We start from the raw sequence: 12,350 nt of genomic DNA on the forward strand, positions 1-12,350 counted from the left end.
AATCAGTCGGTCGTTTTAAAAAATTTTGATCTTTTTCTTCTTTATTAAAGAACAGAACAATTCAAAACTCACTGTTGATAGGTCCAATTTGCTTTCTCAGCAGTTCCAAATTATTGTACCTAGTTTCTGCACTCGAAAGATTATGGTCGTTTTCTTTTTGAAAATGTTGATTTTTAAACAAACAATGGCTTATTGAACTTTCCCACTATTGTTCTCTTAATTTGGCCAACTTGTAGCTTAGTGTCAGCAAAGAAAGAATGCTTCTTCCTCTGCTTTCTACTGAATTAAGTTTTATTTTTCTTTGCGGATTTACGCGTTTAGTTATGGTTTTCAGGCTTTTTTTTCTTTTTTTTTGCTTTTTTCTATCAAATTTTTTTCTTTTTTTGGCATTGGCCCATTTTTCTTTTTTCTCGTTTTGTCACATTATCAAATTCTCTACAGGTCATATATTTCCTTATTCGTGTTAGAATAAGGCACAATTGAGCGTTTGAAAGTCTCGAAAGGCATAGATTGTGGTTTTAACGGCTTTGACACCTCTTTCTCGGAGAATTTAATTGAATTTTTTTTACGTTTTCAACTTTCGTTTTTATTTTGTCTTTTTAGTTGTTTGAAATTTCATGGTTGATGACAGGCCGCATTGCCTTATTATGCAGGAAAAATTTAATTTACTGATTTGAGTAGAGAGCTGTTGGCTTTCATGTTTTTGAAACCAATTGTTTTTGAAACCAATCTATTATCTACCTAGTCTCGTCAATTACAGGTCACATATGACATAAATAATCTCGAGGTAAGGTACAAGTTCAAAAAATCTCAGGTTTTTAAAAAAAGATTAGTTGTGAATTTACTGGCTTCGAAACGGGTTTTTCGCAAAAAAAAAATACACCAGTTTTTGACTTTAGTCTATATTTGACGTTCTTTTTGTAGACGTAAGACATATTCTGACTATTTACAGGTCTCGAGCGCTTTCTTTTGACGAATAGATGAACCTATTTAATTATAGCATTTTGTAGCTAATGGCTTTCGTGACATTGAAAATAATTGTTTTAGAAAAATACAAAATTATTGCTTAATTGCTTAGTTTTTCCACATTGTTTCCGTTCAAGGAAAACACAATTGAACATATTTTGAGGGGCTCAATATGGCTTTACGGCTTTGTCAGCGTTTCCTCGCAAGATTTAAGATTTAATTGAATTTTTGTTTGTTGTCTCTATTTGTTGTTCTTTTTGTAACCGCATATAACATTGAATAATGCCAGGTCATAATGGCCTCCTATAGAGGCGTTTGTGATCAGAAACATGTCAGATGTTTTCAATTACTATATAATGGTTTTTATTAATTTGAAATTAATTGTTTTTAAAAGTAAGCCAATTTTTTTAAACTTTGCTGTTTTTTGTTCTTTTTTGTCTAATTATTAGCGAGCCTTTTCATGAAGTGGTCCCATATGTTTTCGAGTGTTGTACAAGTTATTTAGTTTAGTGTCAATTTTATCTGATGCTATTTTGACCTTGTTGATTAGTTTTTTGAATGGGCAAAGTTTTGGATATGATAATTGTTTGCTGTTATTATTGTTTGATTTTGTTGTTCGTCTTGACTTGCTTTCTTAATAATGAATGATCTCATCAATCTAATGTTGTTTTTTGCTCGGCTGAGTATTTTGCGTTTTAGGCGATCTTTTTGTTCATACACATTTTTAGCCAAAAAATGTGGTAGACTCTCATGTCAAAAATGTGGTTGAGCGGGGTCGGAACTTTATACGCTAACGCACATTACCGAGCCTCCTTTTCGCTTTATTCAGTTTTAATATGCCATTGGACAAAGTCCCTAGGATTTTTCGAGTAGAAATTTTGTATGAGAATATCGATATGAGCAATGCACTTGACGCTAACTTGAGGTGGATAATTCCGCTTTCATTCATTCATTTAACGTTTCGACTGAGTTGTGGACGTGACGTCAATTTCCACTCCTATTTGGTGTTCGTTCCCCTGATTAGTTTTCTGGTCACTGGACTTCTCTCACTGCACGAGTGAAGTTCAACTCAGGATATCACTTTGTAAGGGGCGTAGAAAATTCGATTACGCGAAATCAGTTTTCGTAGTCATTAGGCAAAAATTCCGAACAAAAAAGTTGTGGAAATTATGCGAATACCATTTAAAACTCATACCATAGGAGCAACGGCAATATCCGCTTGATATTATAGTATAATTAAGTGACTATGACAATTGACTTCGTAGAAAAATAGCTTCAAAAACAATCAAAAATTTACCAGAATTTTCTAATTTTGAGAATTTTTAGAAAAGCATATTCTATGGTAAGTGCACGAATATTATTGTTTTAGTTAGATTGTGTTTGTTATAGGTTTAACGCTCCGACTCAACATTGTATCGCAGATCCTACTAAGGTTTTTGTACATTCTGCTAATCTGTTTCATTCTCTTGTTTCTAAAGTTGATTGGGTTGTAATAAAAGACGCTGTCTTGACAGAGAAAGAAAAGTAGCAAAAGTTTCCACTTCTATAACTCCAATTTATAGTTTCGGAGGTTGGTAAAATCTGAAAGTATAGGTTAGGGGTAAATATCTGAATAAGTTCCAAACTGTATTGACTCTCTCCCAATTGTACGAGAGCAATAAAGTTTTTATCTTGATAACTGGTTGAAATGTTCGGTCATAACACAGCAGTGAAACTCAAACCAATAATGATTTTACCTTCCGCTCTTTATATCCTCAAAGCTCTTTTTAATTTCAGAATCTGGTTCAATGTATACTGACAGTTAATAAATAATTTTTATATCTATAAAGAGCCTATATTTTCTATTTTTCTAAATGTTCTGTTGAGTTACATGGATTGTTTCGCATTTTAGTAGTACTAGTCAGAGCCAGCAAGTTTCATACGAAGCCTTTGTTATCTTAGTTAACATGAATTTTTTTGCGAGGAAGATCGTGTTTTTTAACGCTGCTGTTGAAAACTCAAAAATTGAGTAATGCAAAAAAGCTGCTTGGAATTAACTAATTAAAAAATGAAAACTCATAAGAGCTTAACGGTATGTTGAACATGGAAACTTGAGACGAGTGAACTTCAGAGTGATAAATGGCAGTTTGTGAGAGGTGCGAGGGGACTAATTTTGAGTTACATGATGGCTTCTATTTCTGCACCAATTGTGCTCTTCAGTCACAGGAGCTGGTCCAGTTCGAAGAAGAGACAACAACTGCTGCTGCTACTGCAGAAGACGCAACCACTCGTGGAAATGAAACACTGACGCAAAAAGGTGAGCAAATAATTTGTGAACGGTCGCGGAGCTGAGTGACACGGGATTCAGTAATAGGCTCTCGTCACAACAACACAATGATATGTACAACCTAAATAAGAACGTGCTCGTTAAGATTAAAACTAACTCATTCAATTAATGATTTGAAATTTGGAAAGCAGCTCAAGCGCTGAAGGAGGTTAACAACAGATGTTATCTCTGAAGATTTTTTTGCAAGATATAAAGATGAATGAATTTGTATGTCGTTCACAACGGTGGGTATGGATAATTCGTTAAAGCATGGTTAGTAAACAATTTTCCTCGACACAACGTCAACTTTTTGGAAATTCGGTGAAAACAAAAAACTAACAGGGATGATAGCCTTTGTAGCTGCGTGGTTAAGATTTCAGCCCGCCAAACTTGAGGGCAGATGTTCAAGAACCTGTGCGGGCGTTTTTGCCCACACCTGTCGTTCGAGAACAAAACATCCGAGGTTTCTTTTTTTACTTTTTTGTCAGAGGCGGTGGAAAGTTATGTACATTTTGTCAGAATTGTTTCCAAAATGTAATGACTGATTATTTGATACTCTATGGTACCAAAAAGCTACGTACAGCATGATTTCTGCTTATAAAGCATGATTCGTACTTCTTGAGCATGATTTGCGCCAAGGCGTGAAAAAAGACGTGAATTTTTGAAGTTTTAGAATTATTTAGAGATATCAGTCTCGTTTTCTCCGCCTAAACAGAAAAGATGGTTGAACCGCTTTGTTCTTTCACGGTTTGCCAAGTTGATACATTACGAGATGTCGGATTTATGGAGAAAAATACAAAAACAACTCAACTTTAAATCAAGATCAAGTACACAGTATGCATACAAACGTTACCTGAAAGATAAATTTCCAGACCAAAAAATCGAGCGGAAGACCACAAAAATTGTCCACAGAAATCCAAAAATTTGGTTAACGATGCTTCAAAAGATCAATGGAGGGAATTAGAGGGTTATAAAACGCTTTTGCTTGTTAAGATTAAGTTTCCGGAAATACAATTAGACGAATTCTCAAAAAATATGGTGCTTTGTTGAGAAATTATGCTATAAAAAGTCAGTTTGAAGGAAAAATTTCTGTTTCCGTTCAGAATGGGCTATCAATATGCTCAAGAAGCCTTTGTCTTTCTACCAGAGTGCGCATCGCCAGTGACGGAGTTTTTTCATTTTTTTGAAATGTTTCGAGATTTCTAACAAAAATTTGTGTTCGTACAAGCGATCACTTTTATATCGGGTTGCAATACAACCAGATGGACGGAACTTGCTTGTTGGGTGTCCAAACTTCTCAGCTAATTAGAAATTTTGAATCATTACGAAAAATTGCATTTTCAGGACCTTATTTTTCAACAAGATAATGCCCCTGTTCATAAATCGAAGTTTATCGGCAATTTTCTCCAAAAGACAAGGAGTAGAACGAACTGGAAAAGCCGGCTTACAGTCCAATCTGAATCCTATTCAAACTTTATGGGCGATTTTGAAGCAGCAATGACGAAAACAGACAGTTTCTAGGGGAAACTTGGAAGAAATATTCAAAAATATGGAATGAATATGACGCAGATGTCTTGAGAGCCCGATTAAAAACTATGCAAACGGTCTGCTAGACACGTTAAAGAAGCTAAAGGTCTTTTGACCCGTTATTCAAGACCATATTATATGTCAGAATGTATTTTTTGTTTCTAATGCTTTTTGAAAAAAATCGTCACGTGTACGTAGGTTTTTGTTACCATTGTGTATCTGAATGTTTTGTAGAGATTTTTACAGAAACGGGAAACAATATCAGAGCTGAAAATGATTGATGTTTTTAGATGAATGAGCTGTTTTGTTGTTCATTTGTTCCCATCTATTTTAAAATTTAGCGGACCAGGAAGTAAAATAAATAATCTTCCCAACATGTTTCGGGGAAGTTTTCAACACAAAGTGAAACAACGTCTTCGAAACCGTCGGAAATTGCGAAGAATTAATTTTTTGAAAAAAATTAGCCACAATTTATGCATGAATAGCTCCCTTTCTTTTTTTGACGGGAACGCAACATTTATTAGTGAAAGAACAGTAACGCTAATTTTTTTAAAAGAAACTATTTAGTCCGTTCGAAATAATCATTTCCTTGAATGCCGCCTAACAGAAGCAACTCCTCGAACTGTTGATTGAAGCGTTTGAAATCGTAAGATTTTTTGTGTAAGAAAGGCACATTTTAATATTAAGTATATTAATTTAACTATATTATAGCGTTTCATTGAGTAGCTACTGAATGTACCTTTTGTTGCTAGCGCTTACTTTGGGCATTTTATAAAATGTTAGAAAATTATTGAATGTAGCCTTCAATTTTTACGAGTTTTACTTGTACATCGAAATCATTTACTAATATTTTACTATATTCCTTATTTTTTTGTTGCGTTTGTCATACATTTGTGTAGTTATATACTGATTTTTATTGTTTCAAACAAAATTTGCGCGTGAAGACGACCATTAGGGATAAGGGATACTTGGTTTATTTATAGCGTCAAGTTGATTTTAAAATACGGGCTTAAGTTATTTAACCGGTGTTCGCTTATTTTCCAAAAATTCTAAATTGATTAATCTTATTTTTTTGAAGTTGAAGTCTTGAAACTTTCTTTTGCGAATATAGTTCTGGCGTTAATATTGCGGTACTCGGAATCTACCAAACATTAATTTTGGTGTCGAGGAATTTATTTTTGTTGATACTGAAATGGATTCACGGTAGATTTTCTCGTAATGGGATATGTATTGTCACATTAAATATTAGTTAATCAAATGATATCCACCTTTATTTTTTCGACTGTCACTTCAATTTCACTTTAATTGCTTTCGATAATTTTGCATTCAAAGTTTTTAAATATATTTTTCATCAAATTTATACCGAAGCAATCTCATTTTTATGCATCTACACTCTTTGTATGAAAGTTTGATTTAATGTCTGCATATAATTTTTCCGACCCCTCTTGAGGGGGGAGGAACTATATACTCAAATGGGTTTTTTTGCTCAGACAATTTTGACCGATCGATATATTCATCGTAGAGAGTTGTGAGGGGTATCATTAAAAAGCAGGTCCAGCGTAGAATATGGAATTACAAAGGTTTTGTATTGAATTTCGTTTTCTAAAGCGAGTTACCGAGGTTTAAATTTTCGTGAATGTTGACTGATTTGCGTTATTTTTAATCACATTTTCTGGAAGTTTTGCCTTAAATTTAGTCAATTTTGCCAAGATATGTTAAAATTGTTATCAATAGTACTGTTGATTTTATTTTTAAAGAAAAAAATTGTTGTTAACTATTTTGATTTAATTTTTGGGTAGAATGTTGGCTAAGTTTTTCAAAAATTAGCCTTTCTCATCAAAAAGTGCCCGAAATCATTTTTCACGTTTCTTCTCCTTTTCTCACATGACATTGACATTTCACATATTACATTATTGGCGTCAACATAAGGCACAATTGAACATATAAAAATCTTGAAAGTCATAAGTTATGGGCTTAGCTGCTTCGTGACCTCTTTTTCGAAGAATTTGAATTTTTTACATTTGTCTTCAACTGTCGTTTTAACTTTGTTTTTTTAGTCGTATGAAATTTTCTGGATAATGATAGGTCTCGTTTGTATTTTTAAAGAAGAATAAAAGCGCCTATGTTCTGATTTGAGTAGATACCTGATGGCTTTCATGACTTTGAAAACGGTTGTTTTCAAAAACAAAAAAAACTATTTTTTGCATTTTTGTTTTTTGTCTAGTTGTTACCTATTCTCATTTATTCCAGGTCACATATCGCATTATTGTTGGGGAAGTTGCAAGGGTACAAAAGCTAATGTTTTTCAAGAATTCGTTATGAATTAAGTGGCTCCGACACAGGTTTTTCGCAAAAAAGTAAACTAGTTTTTGATTTTTGTCTATATTTGACTTTATTTTTTTCCCAGAAGTAAGACATTCTGATTAATTTAAGGTCTGAAGTGTTTCCATTGGACGAAAAACGAACCTATTTACTATCTTAATTTTGTAGCTAATGGCTTTCATGACTTTGAAAAGAATTGTTTTCGAAAAATATAAGTATTACTTAATTTATCCATTTTTCTCTGTCTACATGAGAGGTCGCATACCACATCATTGGCGTTCGAGGAAGGTTCAGTTGAACATATTTTTAGGGGCAAAATAGGACTTCAGTGCTTTGACAGCGTTTTCTCGCAAATTTTAACTGAATTTTTGTTGTCTTTTTGTTGGTTTTTTTTTGTAACCGCATTAAAAATTGAATAATTACTGTCTTAATGCCCTCCAAGATGCTTATGTTATCATATCTTGTTGGATGTTTTCAATTGCTATTTAATGGTTTTTTATTTCTCTGAAGTTATTTGTTTTTAAATATGTAAGCCAATATTTAATTTTCCTTTTTTTGTCGTGTTCAGCGTAGATTATGGAATTAAAAAGGTTTTTTAATTTCATTTTCTAGAGCGAGTTATCGAGGTTTACTTTTTTGTGAATATTGAGACTGACTTGAGTTATTATTAATCACATTTTCCGGAAGTGTTGCCTAAATTTTAGTTAATTTTGCTAAGATATATTAAAATTGTTAAGAATAGTACTGTTGATTTTATTTTTAGAGACAAAAATTGTTGTTGACCGTTTTCATTTAATTTTGTGGCTTAAATTGTGGCAAAGGATTTCAAAATTTAGCCTTTCTCATCAATAACTTCTGGAAATATACTTTTTAGTCAACCTTGAATAAATTTGCCGTTAGTACACACCCAAAAACAGTTAACAAAATCTGTGTTAACTACAAAGAGAGCTCTTTTTACCTCTACTTCCATTGAGAGTAGTCTGGAAATAAAATTCTGTCGTTTTTGCTGTTTTTACTCTGATTTTCAAAAATGCAGCATTTATTTTTGATCTTTTAACTAACAAATTATATAGATCTATAACATTCGAAACAGTTGGTTGGTGTTAGTGGACAAACTGCAGTAGCAAGGCTGTGTGCTGTCCAATCATGGACTGTTACAATCCAAAAATAGTTGGGATTGTAATTAGTCGGTCTTTTTTAAGAAAAATATTTGATCGTTTTATGCTAATTAAAGAACAGAACAATTCAAATCAAAGCTCACTGTTAATAGTCGAATTGGCTTCCTAAGCAGTTCCAATTTATTGTATCTAGTTTTTTTTACTCGAGAGATTATGCTCTTTTTGACTTTAAAAATTATTTGTGGTTTTAAATAAACATGACTCATTGAACTTCGCCACTTTTTTTCTCTAAAATTGGTGAACTTGTAGCTTTGTCTGCAAAGAAGGATTGCTTCTTCTTCCTCTTCTTTCTACTGAAATTAAATTTAATATCTTTGCGGTTTTACGCATTAAGTTATGGTTTTCTGCTTTTGATACTACGAGATTTCTGATACTACGAGATTTGATACTACGAAAATCTGATTTTCAGGCATTGACCCATTGTTCACGTTTTTTTCACCTTTTCTCACACACATTTACAGTTCGCATATTACATTATTGGCGTTCAAAATAAGGCACAATTGAAAATGTAAAATTCGTCAAAGTCATAGATTATGGTTTATAGCTGAATAAATCAGTTTTTATTCTGATTTCGGTAGATGGCTGATGGCTTTCGCGCAGAAACTGTTTTTTTTTCGCATTTTTGTTTTTTTTTGTCTATTTGTTACCTCTTCTCATTAATTCGAGGTCATATATAACAATATTTTCCTTGAGGGAAGGCGCAGGGTTACAAAATTTTTTGTTTTGTAGGAATTCGTTATGAATTTCCTGGCTTCGACACGGGTTTTTCGCAAAAAAAGTAAACTAGTTTTTGATTTTGTGTATATTTGACGTTCTTTTGTAGAATATTCTGATTAATCTAAGGTCAGAAGCGTTTGCTTCGGACGAAAATACCAACCTATTTATTACTTTAATTTTGTAGCTAATTGCTTTCATGACTTTGAAAAGAATTGTTTTCGAAAAATATTAGTATTACTTAATTTTTCCATTTGTTTTCTTTTTTTGTCTACTTGATACCTGTTCTCATTAATGAGAGTTCGCATAAAATTCTATTGCTCTTCGAGGAAAGCTCAATTGAACATATTTTTAGGCGCAAAATATGGCTTTATTGCTTCGACAGCGTTTTCGCAAATTTTAATTGAATTTTTGTTGTCTCTCATTGTTGTTCTTTTTGTAACCGCATTAAAAGTTGCATAATGACTGCTCTTAATGTCCTCCTATAGAGGCTTATGTGATCATAAACTTGTTGGATGTTTTCAATTTATATCTAATGCTTTTCATTTCTTCGAAGTTAATTGTTTTCAATAATATAAGCCAATATTTAACTTTGCTGTTTTTTTCCTTTTTTTTTCTATTTGTTACCGAGCCTTATTATGGAGTGGTCCCATATCTTTTCTAGTGAATTATAAGATTTTTTGTTTTCAGTTTTATCTGACGCTATTTTGACTATTTTAATAAGTTTTTTAAAAAAATGGACATAAAGTTTTGGATGTAATTAATGTTTGTTATTGTTGTTAATGCTGCATGTTATATTCCACTGAGTTGTTTAAGTTGGAGGCAATCTGTTTGTTCATACTTATTTTTTTTAAAAAATTACTTGAATTTTTGGGGGTTTTCCATCTCTTCCTCGTTTGGTAGACGTTTATGCCAAAAATCTGGATAACCGGGTTCGGAAATTTTTGTGCGAACGCACATTACCGAGCCTCCTTGTCATTATGACATTTTTGTGGTGCAGGTCACAGAGGTGATGCGAAATTAGAGGTTGCTTTCAGCAGACGTCTTTATGTTAGTTAATAGAAGAATTAAGCCTGTTCTGGCTAATATGCTTAACGATTGTTTAACTTTCTAATAAATCATAGAATCATGAATTTTCTTTATAGGTAGACAGAAGAAGCTTACAACGAAAGGCTTGCGATCGAAACTCAGACGAATGTGCGAGCTGGCCAAAGACATCCCACCTATCAGCTCTCTTCTCATCACTAAGACAGTGCTGGAAAAACTAGCTGACATTTTCCTAATTGACCTGACTAAACTCCAAAGAGAGAAATTTGACCGAATCTTGTGGAGTATGTGGTCTGGGTATGAAAAATATTTGCACACTTGGGAAGGGGAGCCGTTCTCAATGCGCGACTACTTCTTCTTTAAACAGTCTAGTTATTTCTACCTGCTGTATTTGTACGGACTTTGGGATACGAGAGGTGCAATCTTCAGGGAAGCAGTCAAGACGAAAATCAGGAAAAGGAAAGGTAAATTGAAATGAAGTTTTTATACATAGCAATTTTTCCTACCCCAGAGAAAGTTGTGAAATTCACAGATTTTCACAGATTGTTGCGCGGTTCGGACATCTTTCCTGCAGTGTGAAATGTTTTGATGGACTGCCTCTTATTTAAGTCATTTGAAGAGGCAATATTTGCCCATACAAACAAGAGCGGCTCGGCTATTTTATTTAAAACTCCTGACCAAAGAAAGAAACTCATTTGAGGCAGAATTTTTTGTAGCATTGTGGCGAGAAGGCAAAACTATTAATCTCCGTGCCTTTTTAGTCGGTCACTGGCGTCAAATTTTTGTGCAAATAGTTGATGACGATTCCAAAGCGCATACTTTTGATGATTTAAGTGAGTGCTTTATTGATTTTTAACAGCCGCACAGCGATAGCTGGGGCTATTATTGGCCGTCTCTTGGTTTTTTTTACAATTCAAAGAATTTGAATTGTATTGGGGCGCTGTCTTTTTACGACTCGAAGTCCTTTTTTAAATCAATTTTATTGGAGTGAAATTTGAAGCGGAAAATGAAACGCGTGAAAAAATTTGGAGTGATTTTGGTGCTGAACAAAAGTGAAAAGTGGAGCGAAAGGAGAGTGGGTTTTGTTCATACCGCTGTTTTTGAGAGAGCGAAAAATTGAAGTGTGAAAAATTTTCTCAGCGAGCGAAATTTTTTTGTTCACGTGCGGCTTTTTGAAAGCAATTTTTCGTAACTTTTGATGGTTATGAGGTCTGATTATGATATTGTGTTAGTTATAGGCTTGTTTTGATAGGAATTGACGGTTTCAACCAGTTAATTTGAGTTTGATGCTAATTTGGAGGTTTTTGATCAGTTTTTGCTGATTTTTAGACGAGATTTAATGATTTTTTGCCCGTTTTTTTTGTTTTAATGCTTTAAGTGGGATTTGATTAGAAGCTTGATACTTAAGGAGTATTCAGATACCGATTGACTAAAGCTTTCTTGGTATAAATCACTTTGTTTCTTAGGAAAATTGACAGAAAAATTGAGAAATTTTAAACCATTTTTCATATTTTTTCCTTTTTTTAATCTTAGACAAGTTTCTTAGCCTATTATGACTTGCACATTGTTTTGCGAGCTTTTCATTGCTCTAGTTGCAAAAGAATTGTTTCCTTGTACTATTAAAAAAACTCAATTTAAAAAAAAACTTTTCTAGTTTTTTTGTTCAATTTGTTTATGAATGCCGTTTCTATTCTTCCTTAAATGTTTTATGGCATTTGTGGATGGTCACGGTTCACAATTGTTGTTCTAATTGTTTAGTCATAAGTATTTTTAATTTTCTCCAGTCGTTTCCGGAATTCTTCCGGCAATGTTTTTTAAGATCTGTTCACTCATTTTTATGATTTTTGAAGTCAAATTGGAGTAGTGATTTTGGTCACGCCGAAACAGGAAGTGGAGCGAAAAAGCGAGTGGTTTTGCGGCGTGAAATTTTTTTGCTCTAAATTTAAAGGAGAGTTGGAAAACGGTGTATGAACAAAAATTCGCTTTCTCGCTAGTTTTTTGTTCACATGCGGCAATTTCACTTTGATTTTTACTGTTTTTTCGATTTTTTGGATCGTTTTTTTTTCTAAATGGTTTTCCCAATCCATTCATAGTCCGTTCTATGTCTAGTTTTCTGTTTAGTTAATGACAATTCTTTGAATTGTATGTCAGGACTTGTCCTGCTATGTCTTTTTATTTCGTCGTCGCGATTTTTGTTACGACCATATGACGTCACAACCACTTCAAATCTGCTTTTTGTTCATTCGTTCATGCAATTTCAACTGAAGTGCGTGTGTGACGTCATTTTCGCT

General features: G+C 33.3%; 1 protein-coding gene across 1 annotated transcript in view; it reads left to right on the forward strand.

The window, feature by feature from the left end:
* The first annotated feature begins 3,039 nt into the window (after positions 1-3,039).
* Positions 3,040-12,350, forward strand: part of LOC142341661 (uncharacterized) — a 63,334-nt gene continuing 54,023 nt past the window's right edge. Inside the window, exons 1-2 of the mRNA XM_075392782.1 lie at positions 3,040-3,262; positions 10,158-10,523. Coding sequence (XP_075248897.1) covers positions 3,085-3,262; positions 10,158-10,523 — 544 coding nt within the window. The 5' untranslated portion in view covers positions 3,040-3,084. The remainder of the gene's footprint in view (positions 3,263-10,157; positions 10,524-12,350) is intronic.

This window comes from Convolutriloba macropyga, chromosome 6, assembly GCF_964194025.1.
Source record: "Convolutriloba macropyga chromosome 6, txConMacr16.3, whole genome shotgun sequence".
Lineage (NCBI taxonomy): Eukaryota > Metazoa > Xenacoelomorpha > Acoela > Convolutidae > Convolutriloba > Convolutriloba macropyga.